Source organism: Eupeodes corollae, chromosome 2, assembly GCF_945859685.1.
Source record: "Eupeodes corollae chromosome 2, idEupCoro1.1, whole genome shotgun sequence".
Taxonomy (NCBI): Eukaryota; Metazoa; Arthropoda; class Insecta; order Diptera; family Syrphidae; genus Eupeodes; species Eupeodes corollae.
Window position 1 is genome coordinate 16,980,452 of NC_079148.1, and position 19,984 is coordinate 17,000,435.

Sequence of the window (19,984 nt, forward strand, 5' to 3'; positions counted from 1 at the left end):
ACAAGAAAAATTCTAATAGGATCAAATCACACGGCCTTAATGTTCAATTCATGTCGCTCAAGTTTTTACTAGAACCGTTGAATTGAATACCTTGGATTCTACTGAACAATTTCTCAAACAGAATGTTTGTAAATTTCGTCATAGAAGGACGATCATGTACCAAAAAAAAGTGCGCAACGGGCCCATCGTTGTTTCTATAGAACACCGATTTCGACAATAAAGTTTTATCATCTGTTTTTGTTGCTTGAGGCTTTATTTTGTCATGATGAAGGTCAACATCTATTGAGAAGAGCTCTAGTCTAGTTTTGGCATCCCTGTCAAACTTATCCGTTTCTGCAGAATGACGATGTAGAATGCACGCTGTTCTATCAAGGTCGGAAAAGATCTCACCGATGCATTCGATGTCAAAAAAGGTTTTAGACAAGGCGATGCACTGTCATGCGACTTCTTTAATATCGTTCTGGAAAAAATTGTGCAAAACCCAACCGTCAACACTAGAGACACAATCTTCCAAAGGCCCATCCAATTACTCGGATACGCAGATGATATTGACATAATTGGAAGATCAAAGCGTGATGTCAGTGGAGCGTTTTTGAGCATTGCGACGGAAGGGAAGAAGATGGGTTTAGTGGTCAATGAGGGCAAGACCAAGTATATGCTGTCATCAAAAAAGGACACTGAACAACGACGTCTTTGACAAAACGTCACCATGGACAGCTATAACTTTGAGGTAGTTAAGGACTTTGTCTACTTAGGCACCACTATTAACACAGACAACGACACCAGCGCTGAAATCAAACGAAAAATAAGAATAAGAAGTTCCACAGTGACTGACTCTTATTTGTATATTATGCACGCTTTCAAGGGGATATGAACACCCTTATAATAATTAAACACAGTCCGATCAATTAGGAGGGGAGAATAGTATAAAAAAAGGAGATACCGATAAACATTGGTTTTTAATACCTGCACATTGTAATGAGTTTGAAGTATTGAGTCTGGTTAAGTATTCCACATTCGTGTAGTGCCACTAAAGAAAGAATCTCTGTACTTTGCAGTACGTCTGTAATTGAGGTCCAGGGTAAACTTATGACCATTCCTTGAAGAACGGGTATTAGGTTGAACTGTTTGAAGGAGGGAATGCAACTGGCTATTTCATCAGAGCATTGGTCTAATGTCATAGCCAGTTGTCAGTTATAAGTTGTGGGTTACCTGTCATTTTAAGAGATCTTGTTTGAATTCTGTCCGAGGGACTCAAGTGGGTTATAGTAGCTTCTATAAGGGAAAAAAACTTCTTACATTGTCGGAGAAAACCTAAACACTTAGCAGCATTTTTGGCGCTGTCAAATATGTTGACATTCCGCAACAAGTGGTTTCAAATGCTCATACCTAGGACTGAAAGCTGTTTAGTCTCCTCGATGCAAGAACTACTCATGGATAGTGACATTGGGGGAAGGTTACGCTTTTGCAGCAGTAGACAGCATTGAGTTTTCGAAGCATTAAATTCTACACCGTTTCTGAATCCCGATCGGACAATGCTGTCAAGTTCAGAATTTGATGAGCTAATCATACACTGCTATTGGTAGTCCACATCCGAAAAACAAGGATTAGAATCTTAAAACAATAAGGAGAAGCTGAGGGAATTGTTATCAGTGAAACAAATTAGGGGGTTAGAAGTTTCAGTAAAAAAAAATTACTACTCGTAAATTAAGGAAAAGCGTCGGAGACAAAACAAAGCCCTGGGGCACATCAGCGTTTATTTTGTGTATAAGATTTTCTTGACGAAAAGTAAAAGAATTATAGAGGCTGTCAAAATCAACTCGTCCCTGTTTGAAAACCTTTTATAAAATAAAACAACTTTAATCACACGATTTTCAAATTGAAAATGTTGACATTTCTCGACGTTTCAAGGTCCCTAGAGTCGAAATAAAAGATTTTTAGAAAGATGTCTGCGTGTGTACGTACGTTCGTACGTCCGTACGTTTGCAACTTTTTTTTCGTCAGCCATAGCTTAAGAACCGAAAGAGATATCGGTTTAAAATAAATTTTGTTATTCAGATAATAAGGCTGAAAGATGCAGAAAGGGCTTACAAGAAAATTGCATGTGTGGTTTTTTTTTGGTTAACCCTAAATATCTTTGGTTCGTAAGATTTTTATATAATATATATTGTTTTATACAATATATTGTAACGTGATATCAAAGAATTATATTGAAAAAAAAACCCATTTACCGGTTTTTTTTATAAATCAAAAAAAAAAATGAAAACAAATTTGTCACCTTCAAAATTTTACGACTTAAATATGATTTCATCTCCAAAATAATTTTGTGCAACGAAGAATAATGTTTTTGACATCTGATAAAGTTTTGAGAAAAATCGAATTGACAGTTTTCTTTCAAAAAATGTAAACCTAAAAAAATTAACAAAAGTTGGTAAAATTTGATTTTCGACTCAAATATCTTTTCAAAACTTTGAGATATTTGCTTTTATTTACTTTTATCTTTCAAAAAATATCGTTGTCAACTTTCAGTAAAATTTTGAAAAAATCGAATTGACAGTTTTTGTAAAAAAAATTAAAAACCTAAACAAAATTTAACAAAAGTTGGTAGAAATTGATTTTCGACTCAAATATCTTTTCGAAAATTAGAAATATTGGCTTCAAACTAATTTTATCTTATAAGAAATATTGTTTTCAACATCCGATACGATTTTAAAAACTAATCGAATAAATACTTAAACTTAGTAAAAATTTACTTTCGAGTCAAATATCTTTTCAAAAATTAAAAATATTTGCTTCAAACTTATTCTATTTCAGAGAAAATATTGTTTTCGATAAAAAATAAGATCTACAAAAAATAGTACGCAAATTTGGTAAAAATTGAAACGAATACATTTAGACAAACTTTTAAGCAAGACAAATCGACAGACGGGATGGGAAGTTATCAGTGTGGTTCGCATCCCAGCCTCTTTTTAAATAGTGTAATTTTCCATCAAACTCAGCAAAAACCTTCTTCATTTAATAAGATTCATTTATATTTGCTCATTGGACTCAAATAACTCGAAAAACCTTTCCTCAAACTAATTTTAACATAATTGCACAAAAGCTAAATTCAAAAGCCATTGTCTAAACAACACGAGAATAACATCAACGTCTATAATAACTTCTTATTCAGACTCATTGAAAAAAAAAAATTTCCAGATCTCTAACCAAATTATAATCATAAATTAAACATTATTCAAGAACTCCCAGACAACTTAATCTTAAGACCACAATAGATGTTTTCACTTGTAAATTTTTATTATGGTATAATCGTCAGTCACTAATCACGATTTGAATTTAAAAATTTAAATAATACAAACTAAATAAATAAAACATGCAAGGTAATATTTAGAACTCCGCAACAGTTGTTCTATATACACACAGTATAGTTGTAGCTTGCAACATTTATATGTTATGTATATTCAAATTCATCCGCACGTAACTCGAATGCACTAAAAACCCAGCGTTGCATACAAAATGAGTAAAAAAACAACAACAAAAACAATAACAACACAAAATACCATAGACATCGTCACATTGTTTAAATTAGATAACCTAGTTCTTTTTCTAGCTTTACTCTGTGAGTGCGTTTTTTATTCTTTTACCTTAACTCTATTTTTATAAGAAACAGAATAAAATAAAAAATAAGAATGTTTGCATGGCCAACCTTCATGTGCGATAAGTTCCATCTACCACATACCAGATAATGTCCTCTGCCACCTACCATGACAATTTAAGTTCCTTTCTTTTATAAATAAAAGTCAACAAAGAATCTGAATACGATGCAACAAGACAGAACTTTTTTATAAGATTGTACGACTAAGAGTACATAACAGAACAGCAAACCATCTGAAGAAGGCTAAAATTAAAGTGCACCACTGGGTCGAATGTACATTGTAGAATATAGGCTAAGAGAACCTTGAGAACTTGAAAACTTTAAAAGTTAAAAAACAACAATAACTGTTGGAAAATGTACGTATTTCGAAAGAACTGAAGTTTCAGGTTTGATTTTTTAAAGGTAATTCAAGTTTACCATATCTATTGATATTCAAGAATCTTATTGAATTTTGGAGTGTTTGCGTTGAAGGGTTTCATTGCAAAAAAATACAATTGGATTTTGACAAAAAAGTTCAAAAAAATCATAAATAATTTTCAAGTTCTAAATTTGAAAAAAAAAACAAAGTTCATTTTCATAATTTTAAAAACAAACTTCAGTTCTCCCCAAAACAAGACTTAGTAGAACCAAATTATGAACGAACGCGTTACCATTATCTGCTTCCAGCATTTCCCATAACAGCTTGATCTGTACCCTGTTAGGATAGGATAGGATAATGGGCTTGAAACTTATTTCTATTATCAGTTTTTTAATACAAACTTTTAATTTATCCCACGAATCCCCAAGATACCTTAACAAAATCAAACCACAGAAGTTAAGAACATGCAACCCAAGTGTTTCCACTCAAACGTGTTGACATCAAATGTCTCATTTTGCTGCTAGAAAGTATGCGGATAGATTCTTGGGCATTTTTGTCTTCTGTTTTTTATTTTTTATTTTTTTCTTTCTTAGCTGTCACCTCCATTAAAGAAGTATCCATGCATCGCCCAAACAAAAATAGAAAAGAAATTGCAATGCTGATATGTTATTGATAAATTCCAAAAAGAGGTTTATTTTGGCACTTCATATAAAAAACCGCAACATTTTGTGTGATTCCAAACAAACAAAAAAGGTTCAGGAATTTGTGTTGGAATATCACGTACAATATCTTATATCGTTGGAGATCGAATTTAGTTTTTGAGATTTTATTTACTTTACATTACACTTAGGAGAAGGGACCCTTGAAATTTAGAACAATTTAAATGTGGAGCAACATGTTTCGATACATTCGTAGTTAAAAAACAAACTTCGACACTTATTCAATTTTAATCTATAGAGATGGTTCCTATATCTTTCTTTGATTATGAATTCTCAACTTGTATTAAGACGTCACCGCATCGACAAAGCATAATATTCTTAAATATGTATTTAAGATAGATGGGTTTAAAATAAAAGCTTTACATCTCGAAATATCAATTTCACTGAATTCAGTAAACATAAAATGATATTCATAATACAAAGCTGATTTCGACAGTTTTTAAAGAGTACTACAAACAAAATTTTAAGCACTATTCAAGAAATAAAGGGGTTTCTAATAGAATGGGGTGGATTTTGACAGGTTATTTTGGCCATATTGTGTCTTCTTTTCTAGCAACGATGCGCTCGTTGCTTTTTATTGGGATACATGGGCGGGTCGTCCCGCCAAATTGACTACTCAACGTATGGCAGCGAATATCGAGTCTACCGGCTCATTGAACAATTAGTCAACCCCCTATTGTCAATGAAACGTATGACCTGTCCAAAACATCGCCTTTGTTCGTGAAAGTCTGCTGTTCAGGTAGTACGAGGTTGTCAATTCCACGTGTCGTTCACAGGATTTAGGCCTGCACCCGTACAAGACACCACTGACCCAGGAGCTGGAACCAAAAGTTTTGTGATCTTTTATTCGATATTGGAGAAATTTAAAAATTCCATGTGGCTATTTTTTTTTTAACTGTACAAAATGGTACTAAATGGCTTTAAACTGTCGAAAATTTTGTTGACTAAACTTCAAGGTTCCTTACAAAACTGACTTTCAGCATAAAAGTTCGAAATATGTTTTTCCACCTCAGGCATTATTAACTTCCCATTGGAAGTTATTCTAATGGGTCCGATTTGTCAAATTGAAAATTTTGACATTTCTCGACGATTCAAGGTCCCTAGGGTCAAAATAAAAGATTTTTAGAAAGATGTCTGTACTTGCGTGTGTACGTACGTTCGTACGTCCCTTCGTACGTTCGCGACGTTTTTTTCGTCGCCCATAGCTCAAGAACCAGAAAAGATATGGACTTCAAATAAATTTTGTTATACAGATAATAAGGCAGAAAGATGCAGAAGGTGATCAATTTGGTTAACCCTAAATATCTTACGAACCAATGACGATAGAGACTTGAATTAAATTGTATATAATATATTGTAACGTGATATCAAAGAAGTATATTTTTTGAAAAAAATCCATTTAACTTTTTTTTTTATAAATCAATAAAACTAAAAAAAAAATGTCACCTCCAAAATTTTTCGACTAAAATATAATTTCATCTCCAAAACAATTTTGTGCACCGAAGAATAATGTTTTTGAAATTTGATAAAATTTTGAGAAAAATCGAATTGACAGTTTTTTTTATAAAAAATAAAAACCTAAAAAAACATTACTCAAAGTTAGTAAAAATTGAATATCGATTCAAATATCTTTTCAATAATTTTAAATGTAGGCTTCAAACTTATTTTATCTCATAAAAAATATTGTTTTGAACATTCTGAAAAATGTCGAGAAAAATCGAATTGACAGATTTTTTACCAAAAATAAAAAACTAAACAAAAATTAATAGCAGTTGGTGAAAATTGATTTTCTACTCAAATATCTTTTCGATAACTTGAGATAATAGCTTTTAACTAATTTTTACTTATAAGAAATATTGTTTTTAACATTAGGACAAATTTTGAAAAAAATTTAACAGACACTTTTCTTACAAAAAATAAAAATAAAAACAAAATGTATAAAAGTTGGTGAAAATTGATTTTCGACTCAAATATCTTTTCAAAAAGTATAGATATTGGCTTTAAACTACTTTTATCTTTCAAAAAATATTGTTGTTAACATTCAGAACAATTTTGAAAAAAATCGAATTGAAAGTTTTTGTACAAAAAATTAAAAACCTTAAAAATATTTAACAAAAGTTGGTAAAAATAGATTTTCGACTCAAATATCTTTTTAAAAATTTGAAATTTAGGCTTCAAACTTATTTTATCTCATAAGAAATATTTATTTCAACATTCTGAAAAATGTTGAAAAAATCGAATTGACAGTTTTTTTACAAAAAAATTAAAAACCGAAAAAAAATAACAAAATTGGGTAAAAAATGATTTTCGAGTCAAATATCTTTTCAAACATTTAATATAACTTCGAACTCATTTTTGCTTATAAGAAATATTGCTTTCAACATCAGGACAAATTTTGAGTACAATCGAATTGACAGTTTTTTTACAAAAAAAAATGTATAAAAGTTGGTAAAAATTGATTTTCGACTCAAATATCTTTTCAAAAATTTGTAATATTTGCTTTAATTTACTTTTATCTTTCAAAAAATATTGTTGTCAACATTCAGTAAAATTTTGAAAAAAAAACGAACTGACAGTTTTTTTTACAAAAAATTAAAAACCGAAAAAAAAATTAACAAAATTTGGTAAAAAATGATTTTCGACTCAAATATCTTTTCAAAAATTTGAAATAACTTCGAACTAATTTTGTCTTATAAGAAATATTGTTTTCAATATTCGATAAAATTTTGAAAAAAATCGAATTGACAGTTTTTTTTACAAAAAATAAAAACCCAAAAAAAAAATTTATAAAAGTTGGTAAAAATTTTCTTTCGAATCAAATAGCTTTCCAAAAATTAAAAAAATTGGCTTCAAACTTATTTTATTTCACACAAAATATTGTTTTTGATATTCAGTAATTTTTATATAAAAATCCAACAGTCCGTTTTTTCATAAAAAATAGTACGCAAATTTGGTAAAAATTGATACGAGTACATATAGACAAACTTTTAAGCAAGACAAATCGACAGACGGGATGGGAAGTTATCAGTGTGGGTCGCATCCCAGCCTCTTTTTTTATTATTAATGTAACAGAAATGACTTAAAACTCTCAATATTCAATTTTCTTTTGAAGATGTTAATGTTTTTGTGCCTTCAAAATTAAATTTGAAAAAAAGTTTTTCATATTTTTCATTTCATTCAAAAACGATTATTTATTTTAAATCTAAAATAAAAATTACTTAAAAAAGGGTAAAGTTCAATAACTTTTTGACTACAAGAAATGAGACAAAGACCTACTTACTCTTTTCAATTGTAAACTCTATCAGACCTACAATTATTATACTTTTTAAAATCAAGTCTTGTTGGTGGGTAAGATATGTTTAAATTGCGATTTTAAAAGATTTGAAAGGTAGTGCATAAGAAGAAGTTCAAAAAGTTTTATATTAAAAAACTTTTTTACCTGTAAATATAAATAGGATTTCAAAGTCTCTAACTAAGTTAGGGAGGTTGAATTGTTAGTGCTTTCAATGATTTTTTTGAGTTTTAGTTTTTTTGCAATTCATGGAAAAAATTGTCTAAAATTTTAATAATTTAACTTTGCAGAATTAAATAAATGATTATCATTATATTTTATTTATAAATTATGTGTTGTTTTCTATTTTAAATTAATATCTGCCTTCCTACATTTTAAAATAAAATCAAACAGTAATTTAAACTATGATCATATCATATAAACTATGATCGTACATATGTCTTTTTTTTTTTTTTTGAGAGTTAAATTTTTTAATGCAAAATTAAAATAAACATAAAAGACAAAATAACCAGTAACCAGGTATGAGCTTCAATTACAATCACTTACTTGAAATAAAGAAACAATAATAATAATTATTAACTTTTATTCAATTATTTTTATTTATATTATCCATGAAAACATGTTAATTTTGTATTTATTCTCTCATGTATGTGATTGAATACTATTTTTAAAATTTTAATAAATATACCTTCTTCTAGGTATAATTACATGTTTTTTGTTAAGCTAATGAATAAATTTACAGAACAAAAAAAATACAATAATCTTCTTCATTTTCTTGGAATTAAAAACGAGTTTTAATGAAAAGCAAAAATAAAAATAACATGAATTAATGTATTTTTATTTTTACTTTGAAACTTAATTTGACTGTAGAAGAATTTATTAAATTTATTCAAATTTATTTGAACTATACAGATATAAAATATTTATGGGTGAAAGCTTTTGTTATAATGCCTACCTACTTAATTTTATTTTGGTCATTTTTAACGTGCTGATGAATAATGTTCATAATATATTGTAAAGGTATTGAAATTGAAACATTTTTGCAAAAGGTTAATTATTAATGAGTTATTATTCGAGTAAATTTTTAATAATGTTCTCTTTATTGAAAATATTTTGCCAACAGTGATTTGTGTTTTTAAAATTGAATAAGGAACAAAGAGTATTGTAGAGTTCAAAAGTGTTTCATTATATTCAAGTCAATGAATGTGTTTGGTTAACCTTTTATAATATTACATCCGAAGAGTCAAATTGCTGAAATTGATAGCATAGTCAGAATTAAATTGACCTTCGTTCTTTGTTCTTTTTTTTCTATAAAAGTTCTGCTATGCAACTTTAAATGTACAACCTTCATTTTAATGAAAACATACACTTTCCAGTCCTTAGAAATTCCTATTTTACGCTCGAATTTCCTTTGCTTCATTCTCACTTAAATTTCATTTTTATGCAGATATTTACCAACTCAAACTATATACACACAATATCTACACATTTTCATCCCGAAAGCATGTTTTCTAATTTGCAACCAATTTCCAAACATTGACCAAGCACATTTTCTCTTCTTCTTTTTCTACTCACTTCGAAAATAGGGTCAATCTTTAGAAGCACTTCAGTTAATTGAAAGAAAAAGAATATCTCACAGATACCAGATACAGGATATGCTATTGTATATCTATACTCTATACGCGCTTAACAAACAAAATCGAATACATTTTGCTAATTACTTTTGATTTTTGTTGTGTTTTATTTATAAACATTTTATGTACAATGTAAATATATGTATACAACATACTAAAATAAAGGTTTTTCTTTCCCAATAATTATTGGATAAACAAAACCAAAAAAAAACTGAATTGTATAATGGCCAGAGCAATTCAAATAAGAACACACACAAACATACAAAAATAAGAAACACAAGAGCTCGAAGTGAAAGTCCTTCAAGAGTACTTCGTATATAGTCGAGTCATATCACTAAAGCTAATTAACCAAAGAGCACACGCACTTGACTCTCTACTTCGAAAAAATCTTATGTAAACACCATCAGACAAAAACTGCCATACTGAAAATATAGTGTATACTGTAATCGTATAGATGCTAAAACGGATTGCATGAATTTGCTCTTTTATGGTTCCGAAGATACCAAATATTCTAATATGGTTAGGTCCGATTCTTAGACGAATTACTTCAAAATGTCTTATGTATTCAAATGCTATAAATATTATTGTAACCAGTACTTGTGAATAAATTTGAGTTGTTTAATTAATTAAATAAATTCAATTTGATAGACTTCTGCACCGTTTGATTGATCTTCTATTATCAAGCACTTAGAACTTGTATCATATAAAATTAATGATCTCAAATATGACATTGGGGTCAATTTTTAAAGTAGGGAAATTTAGAAATATCTTCCAAAACGTTAGACACTGTCAATTTAACAGATTTAACCATAACATACTCGAAGAGTCCTATACTTTCAATACAGTTTTTAAATACCGAGTTTTGTACTCATTAAAATATTATAATACATTGATGAGTCGATAGATCTTCAACATAAATATTCAAATGATAGAAAATTAAAAACGACGTGTTTTAAGCTTTTGTTCTTTGTCTAGTTGGCTTATGACTACGAGTATTTGTTACTATTAAAAAATGTGCTACTTAAACCGAAGAATAATTTATTTACGTTAAATATCTTCCAAAGAAAGAACTTGTTCAGTTCTCTTCTGTAATGTGCTTAAAACTACAATTTTTAATTCATGTTATTTGACTTAGATTTCTGTTTTGAGATCTCCTTTACAACTCGCATACAACTTTTTGTCAGCTGTCAGCTTTTATTTTCATTTTTTAAGAAACAATGAATTGTTAAGATTTTATTTTTATCATCGTTTTAAACAATTTTCAAAAATACAGATTAAAGCAGCAGAATTTCTCTAATTTTTGTTTTTTAAATTTATTTTCTTCAAAACAGTTCAATCAAATAAATTTTATGATAAAGCAGTAAAGAGTCAATATTGAATTATATTGAATTAAAAAAATTTGTTAAATTTAATAATAATGTTTTTAGTTTAGAAACATCATAGCAGTTAACGTTTATCCTTAAAAGAGACGAAATGCACGTAGGCGTATACGTACTCTTTTTTATATTATATGGAATTTTTAATAATATATATAATTCTTAATTTATTAGAAATCTTGAAAACGTTATTTACAATAATATTTCAAATTTAATTAAATATAATAATTTCAACACTTCTAATGAAAATGTATGAAAAATAAAATTTTAAATCCTATTTAAAAACAAAAAATTGGATTAATTTATTCATTGAACTGTTGATTTCACATTAATTATAGTTTGTATAAAGATTTACAGGAGAACTGGTTTAAAAGGGTTTTCAAGGTTTGCGTTTTCCATAAATTGATTTAAATTTCAATAAAGTCATTATTATTTAAAAAAAAATAAAATAAAAAAAATATTAAAGCTGGTAAATTCTCAAAAATAAAAATGAAAAATTATTTATAAAAAGCATTTGTTTGCAATGTTTATATTTTCATAGAATATTTTGGTTTTTTAAAAACAAAAATCCTATTATTGAATTTAACATGTGAGTAATGATCAGGCTCTTGTCTAAAATATAAGTAAGGGTTTGAATACTATAAAAACAGCTTGATTGCAATTGAATTTATTTTACAGGTGCTAACCGTTTTATTTCAAAACACCTTACGATAAATCTCAAATAAGCCAAATGAGCCAAAATTCTGCTAACTTTATAAAAAGTAATTTGCTTGTGGGATTTTAAAACATGAATTATAACAATTTGTATTTTAAAAAAAAAATGTATGCATTTAAACTCCAAAACTGACTACAAAATTAGTACACAATTTTATAGTCACTCTTTAAAAAATTGACTCTAGCCAATAGTTCAAATAAATAAAATATGTTAATTCTTAGAACATTGATACTTAAAAATTAAACCTTTCAAATTTAGATACATTTAAAGCATCCATTAGAAAAGTCATAATTTGACAATTCTTATGCAATTTTTTTGGGAAATTATGTTTCCATGATCGACGAGGTTTTGTTCCTGTCAATTAAATATTTATCGTGCTTACTTACTTAAGGTGGCGCTACAGTCCTGTGTGAACTAAGGCCTCATCCAACAAACTTCACCATCTAGATCTGCCCCTAGCTAGATGTCTCCAGTTTCGCGCTCCAAGTTGGAAGAGGTCACCTTCCACTTGTGCGCGCCACCTGATCCGCGGTCTTCCTCTACTGCGCTGTCCTGTGGGTGCGGATTCGAAGACTTTCTGGGCCGGAGCATTGGTTTCCATGCGTTCTACGTGACCCAACTCTTTATTCTGCGTTTGATCTCAGCGCTGGTGTTGTTTTATGTGTTTACAGTGGAGCCTAGGTAGTCGAAGTCCTTAACTACCTCAAAGTTACGTCTGTCGATGGTGAAGTTTTGACCAAGACTTCGGTGTTATATGTCCTTTCTTGATGACAGCATGTACTTTGTTTTCCCCTTATTAACCATTCAACCCATTTTTGCCGCTTCTGCCTCAATTCTCACAAGAGCCCCATTGACATCACACTGAATTCTTAGGATTATGTCAATATTATCAGCATATGCTAGAAATTGGACAGAATTTTGAAAGATAGTGCCTCTAGTGTTGACGTGTGAGCTCTGCACTATTCTTTCAAGCACGGTGTTAAAAAAATCACACGACAGCACATCACCTTGTCTAAAACCTTTTTTGACATCGAAAGGTTCTATTAAGTTGATTCCAACCTCTATGGAGCAGTGTGAATGCTCCATGGTCATCCTGCACAAACGGACTAGTTTGGCAGGGATGCCAAAACTAGACATGGCTCTATACAGCTCGTCTCTGTGTATGCTGTCATATGCGGCCTTGAAATCGATGAAAAGATGTTGGTGGTCGATTTGGTGTTCTTATGTTTTTTCCAGGATCTGCCGTAATGTGAATATTTGATCAGCTGGGGACACCCCTGGTCTAAAACCAAACTGATAAAGACCTATCAGGTTGTTGACGATGGGCTTAAGACGTTCACATATTACGGCAGAGAAGATTTTATGGGCGATGTTAAGTAGACTGATTCCTCTATAGTTGGTGCAGTTTAGAGGGTCTCCTTTTTTCAGGATCGGGAAAACATTACTTTTCTTTCTTTTTTTCTTCCGACCAAATCTTACAGATAAGTTGGTGCGTGCTCCTAACCAACTTATCTCCAGCTGCTTTAAAGAGCTCGGCATTCAAGCCATCCGCTCCAGCGGCTTTATTAGACTTCAATTTAGATATGGCAATCTTAACTTCGTCTAAGTCGGGAGGACGGTATTGTTGGCTTTCGTCGTCTATGTTGAATGGATCGTCCTGCCTGACAGCGGAATTCGGTTTGTCGTCGCCGTTATACAGTCTGCAGAAGTGGTCCTTCCATATCATCAGCATTGACTGCGGTTCTACCATGATGTTTCCACTTTCGTCTTTGCAGCATTCGGTTCTAGGTTTATGTTTCTGTGAATTTCGTTTCACCTGTTCATAAAACTTTCGAACTTCATTCCTGCTTTTAAATCTCTCAACATCTTCGACCGCACGCTTCACATGCCCTCTCTTTTTCCTTCTGAGAAGTCGGCGTTCCTCTCGCCTCTTCTGCTCATAGAGCTCATGAGCAGCTTTCGTCCTTTTATGCAGCGAAACTTTGCGTGCCTGTTGTTTGGCTCCATTTGCCTGCCGACATGTTTATCACTTAAGTTTTTTGAGATATTTAATTAAAGATCATCTGAATTCATGAAGTAGCTTTTCTTCTATTAAATTTGTGACGGCTTTCAAATCTTAAATCCATTTCTGCAAGATTTATTCATTATTTTATAAAATATTGGAACAATCTTCATAAGCAAGAGAGATTTAAATTAATTTTTGTTCTCCATATCAAATTCTTGAAATAATATCATAAAATATAAAAATAATATTAAAAACAAATAGTTTTGAAACTCGAGCAGAAAGTTAAAATCAAAGTAAAAAAATCCACTAAAGCACTAAAAACTAGCTTCATAACATATTTTTTTAAGCTATTAAAAAATTCAATTTAAGATTTAGATATAGAATCAAGTAAATACTCATAGCTTATGTGAACATTTAAAAAATAAGTAAGTAAGATAATTTAATTTTTTAAAGTGTATCGAGAAGTCAAAGATTTGTACTTCGAATAATCACCAAACAGAATATGATTTGCTTTAACATTGTCTAAAAAAAATAAATTTGTGTTATTGAAAAATTTAAGTTCAAGATTCGAATCCTGGACATCTTAATCCTTTAAAAAAATAAAGTATAATTTTGACAACCAGTGTCATTATAATCAATGTTGAATTCAACTTTCACTTGTTGTAGAAAATTTACCCTAAAAATTGGCAATTCTTGCAATAGAAATATTAACGATAAAAACGACTAACATTTGGGAACAAAATATGAATACTAATCTCACAAAATTTGTATTTCCATATAATATTTGGCGTTAAAGAAAAATTGTCTTATGACGACAAAAAACATTTGAATAAATTTAAGAAACTATTTTGTGCAAGACGTTTTGAGTTTAGACTCTTTAAAAGGAACTTTAAATGTGTTTGCTAATTTTTACAGGTGTTTTGATTTAATTTGCTTAATTTTACAGTAAACTTTCAAGTTTTACTTTTATTTTTATATTTTATTTTATTATTTTTGGTCAATCTTTCCATTTATGGACAAAACTAATAGATAGTGAAAGTTTCACTCTACTTTATCAAACATAATTTTTAACTGACACCTACAACTTTATATCTACTTTTCTGTCCGTCTTTGTCAAACACTTACATATATTGGTCTCTTACATACCTAAAGTGGTGTAAGATTATTTTGTAGTAAAATAATAATTTATTCAATTAATTTATCAAAAACAAGCCACCTACACAACTTACGAGTCTAACCATAAAAAAAAAACTATTTCCACCAAAGTATCTTGTTAATGAAGCAAAAGCTACAATAACTACAAAAACAGCTGTAACCTAATTTCGATTTTAAATCTGTTTCTTTGTTTTTCGACGTAATATTTTATTCGCTGACCAGACCACAATATTTTCCATTTAATAGATTTTCTTTTATTTTTTTAAGAAATTCTAGAAAAAATATTTATAAATTAGAAAAAGACATAATGGTGTCTAAGAAAAACAAAAATTAAAAAAGCAAGCCGCTTTTAGTCAATTATAGTTGGAATTCTAATTTGTATCTATAGTAAAAAATCATATTTGAGTGATTTTTAATTGATTGTTTGAAGTACAGCGTATGAGAAAGATGGAAAAGACTTTCTGCTGATAAACATATCACAAATAATACACCAAGCAACGATAAAAAGCAAAAGAAAAAAGAAAATCAATTGAACAACTTGCGATCCTCGATGCTTCTCATGATCAATTAAATTCGCGATCTTCGCATTTATTTCCCATCGAAAATAATTATCGCTGATGTGTATCTATATTTTTTGATTGATACCAATCGTAGATGCCTCTTCTATACTTAGAAGAACTCATTGAATACAATTTTTCAATTTGTTTATTTTTCTGTATGCTTTAATTGAAATTTTAACTTATATTTAATTTGTTTACTTCAAATATTTTTTTCTTTTTTTTTTTTGAAAAATCAAGTGATTCAAAATAGACAAAAAATATTTTGAAAATTTAAACTTTGTTCAATCAATCAATATTTTAACGATATACACATACACAAGCTTTTGTTGGAGCTGATTTATGACATTATGTCAGTTGTTTATCATATTGAACTTTTGATTTAACAGTTTATTGATTTGCAATTAAAACTTTATTGATCGAATTTTATTTTGATTGTCTTATTATTTCGATGTTTCTTAAGTCGCAATTTTATATCAATTTTTTCTTTTTTTTCTTTTCAGAATTGCAAACAATTCAAAGCAAATAAAACAAACAAATCAAATGGACTGCATGATCTTGCCTTAAATGAATAAAGAGGACCAAAATACTTGCCCTTGGTATAAAACTTACATAAACATCGCAAATCAATCAACGATTTTGATCTAAGAAATCAATAAAAATAAAACACAATCATCAAAGGACGATATCTTTTCCATCAACATGTTGCTAGATAGTAATAAACTTTTACTGTCAGTTCTTCAGCTCTTCACAGCAACAACGCTCATCAATATAATTCTATTTAGCAGTTGTTGCGTGAGTGTGAATTCCTTGCCAATTACATCAAAACCCATCGAAAGTACGGCTGAGAATTTAGCGTGGGAAGCATGGCTAATGGTTCCAGTGGGTCAACAACAAAAATCCCGAAAGGTCACACCAAAATCAATATTCATTGTGCCACATAAGAACAATCAGTCGGTATTATGTCCACCCGGAGAACATTGGTCTCAAAACCGTTGCATACCCACAGTGGCTATAGACACCGATAAGGCATTGCTCAATACCCTCAGTCAATATGCCCCACCATCATTCGACTATGACTACGATTACGAAGAAGAGGGCAATTTAACTCCCGGGGCTGAGAAACTTGAAGGCAGTGCTGATACGAATCCATTTTCGGTTGGTGATTTTGCGGATGAACCTTTGAAGTTCAACATTTTCAGTGAAACCTTCCCGATTGGATCTTCATCTGGTTCAGGTGATTCGAGTGGCCTCAAAGACAGCGACGATGAGAATGTGTTCTTTGTGAGTGAACGCCGTCGTCGACCACCTACACCACCTGATATGGCTCTTCCAGACCTAGACACCGATAGTTCAAATTATGGTCATGGTCCTTCAAACAATGATAGTGAAAATGGAGATTTCAAGCATCCCTCAGATGATGGAACAACTTTGTTTTTGAGTGGAATCGATGCTATCCTGGTACCGGCTGTGTCCAAAAATCAACACAAGGATCAGAGTATAAATTTCTCGATTTACCAAGAGACTTTGAATGCAACCCTGATGCCTCAGGTTAATACAACTTCCATCACTGATGATGAGGTAATAAATCATGAAATCGATGAAATCCTGAAAAATGAATCATTAATCTTGCATGAAAATGCTGAAGTAAAACCCACTACAATTTCGAGTACAACAATAAAAACGACAACAGAGAGGAATGAAGTTAAAACAACAATTTCTGTCTCCAATTTAGATACCACAACAACAATTAAATTGGATGAATATGAAGACTATGATGGTAAGACGGAATTCACAAGAAGCATTACAGATTTACCACCAATTGCTGAAGAAACTTCACAACCAACAAATTTCGAAAAAGATGATGTTGATATTAGTACCATGATTGTTCCAAAGGATGTTGAACCAACCACCACAATGATCATCAATGAGGCAAAAGAAGACATCACTACCATTACATCACTGAAAAATGAAGAAATCACGTCTTCTAACGTAGATGAAGATATCACTACGATCACAGTGCTTCCAAATGACGAAACAACTACTAACACACCACCTGCTGAAGAAATCGCTATTCCAAAAGAAGTACCTACCACAAGTGATGTACCAATTGAAGAGACAACAATTTTAACCACTCCAACGTCTGAAAAAGAAGATTCATCAGTTATCAAGAAGATTGAAGAACACAAAAATGTATTTCATGATTCTCAATCAAGTGTCTCTAACGATCGATTTGTGTACCATCAACTGACCGAAGAGAATGCATCACCACCAGTTATGAATATTGTGGAAGAATTGAGGAAGATCAACGATCTTGTCGCTAAAAATAGTCGACAATCTTCAGCAACAACAACACCAACAACACCAACTCCAATAACCACAACAACAACAACTCAAAATCCCAGTGAAGAAGAAATTCTAAAAGCAAATGCTCTCTTATCGAAGATTATTCTCGTTCCGAATGCATTGACATCATCTTCAGAGAATCCAGTTCCACTGTCAAGTACTTCGACAGTATGGAGCAGCAATAGTACCAGTCGAAATATTTTAAGTATAGATAGTAGCAGTAGTAGTAGCAGTAAAAGTAGTAGTAGTAGTAGCACTAGTAGCAGCAGCAGCACAGTTTCTTCAACGGAACAAAGCCAAGAATCCACATCGGATCCATCATCTTCCACATCACCAAAACCCGAAATCAACGAACCCGATCCATATTGGTGGTTGCCAAATAATTGGTCAATGGAACGAACAGAAGCCGATCGGCCATTATTGTTGAGATTTTGGTCAGCAATTTCGGGAATCAGTGGAAGTCAAACCAAAGTTTAATTAATAATTGTAATTTAAAAAAAAATTAAAATATTTTACAAATAAAATAAATAATAAAAAAACATACACAAAAATAAAAAATTATTATTATTAATTTAAATAAATATAAAATGCATGCAATGTATGTGTAATCAAAGCCAAAAGTTATGGGAGAATATTCTCTCCCATGACAGAGATATGTTAGGAACGTAGTAAATAAAATTTTATTTATATAAATCAATAAAACAAAAATAACAACAATAAATTTAGCATTTAATTGTAAAATAGAAACAAATAAAAAAACACAATTTTTCTTCTAATATTTCATCAAAAAATTTAAATCAACTAATTAAATTAATGATTTTTTTTCTTCAAAATTTGATGTTTTTTTTAAATATTAGTTTTTAAATACAGAGAAAAAAATGTGCAAATTTAATTTTTTACAAATCTTTAAATTTTTAGTTTTAATATAACCAAAACAAATTTAAAAAATAAACAAGAAAAGGAAATTCAACCGAGTGATAAATATTATTTTTTTTTTTTACTTCTAAGATATAAAACCTACTACTACTATTTTTACTATTGTATATGATTTTTTAATTATTATTATTTTAAATTAATTTTAGTTATCATTATAATAAATTTATTCTCTTGATGTAAGTGTATAAAATATGCAAACTTTATGTTTAATAAAAAAATTGTTTAAGTTTTTATTTAAAAAAAAAAAAACACATACAAACAATTTAAAAATATTTCTTTTTGTATTTGTTTAATATTTAAAACGAGTAAAAATAATGATTGATGTGTATATAAAGAAAATACAAACAAACAAAATCGACAACAACAGAAAACAAATCATTTCTATGTATTTATTGTTTATAAATTGGTAAAAAAATTACAATTAAAAACAAAACTTATAATATTTGTATATTAAAATATTTTGTTGTGAAAACATGTGGAAGATAAAATCGTTGGTGTTTTATTTCTAGTTTTTAATTTACGAAAGCCAAAATAAAGAACATGAATAGAAGATATTTCAAGAGTTGCTCCAAATATTAAAGGAAATGAGATCCAAAGACGGGCCTAACAAGTCCAGAGCCAGAGAGAAACTTGGTAACCCTAGAATAAACCTACGTTAGCTTTCATACAATTTTTTCTTATGAAGCATCAACTAAAAATCTTGTTTTATTAAAGGGTTTTCCAGAAAAAGGTTTCATTTTGATGTTAATAAAATGCGGGACAAGGCCTCACAAACTTTTCCCTGTAACCTAAAAGACTGTTTAAACATTTTACTCATATTAAGGGATGTAAAAATAAACTCTCTTATTTGTCGAAAAAAAACGTTATATTAAATACTGTTAATTGTCATTGTCATTCATATAAATCTATCCTGACGTTTTTGAGAAAATTTAAATTTTTGGTTTTTGAACAGAAAATTTATATGGGTATTGTTTTTGGTATTAAATAAAAGTTAAAACACTCATGGAAGGTAGAAATGGCGATCTCAAGGCAACCTAGCCTGAGATCCAATTAGCGCTGTAGTGCGGCGTTTTGATACCAAAAACTCGTTTGGCCCGTGAAAAAGGGGCAGATTTATAGAGAAGCTTCATAGCGATTATGTTAGAGCCATTTTGACGCATTGAGAAAAAAGATTAGGTCTCTAATCTTTGTCTTACATAGCTCATCGAGTTCTTGAAAGAATGCTTTTCCAAAGCA

The 19,984-nt window shown here is 30.0% G+C and overlaps 1 protein-coding gene across 4 annotated transcripts in view; it reads left to right on the plus strand.

The window, feature by feature from the left end:
• The window catches only part of LOC129948050 (protein folded gastrulation), a 176,081-nt gene extending 157,505 nt beyond the window's left edge, over positions 1 to 18,576 (plus strand). For all 4 annotated transcript variants that reach the window (XM_056058862.1, XM_056058860.1, XM_056058863.1 and 1 more), the window contains one exon: positions 15,970 to 18,576. In XM_056058862.1, coding sequence (XP_055914837.1) covers positions 16,169 to 18,289 — 2,121 coding nt within the window. In that variant the 5' untranslated portion in view covers positions 15,970 to 16,168 and the 3' untranslated portion in view covers positions 18,290 to 18,576. The remainder of the gene's footprint in view (positions 1 to 15,969) is intronic.
• The last annotated feature ends 1,408 nt before the right edge of the window (positions 18,577 to 19,984 follow it).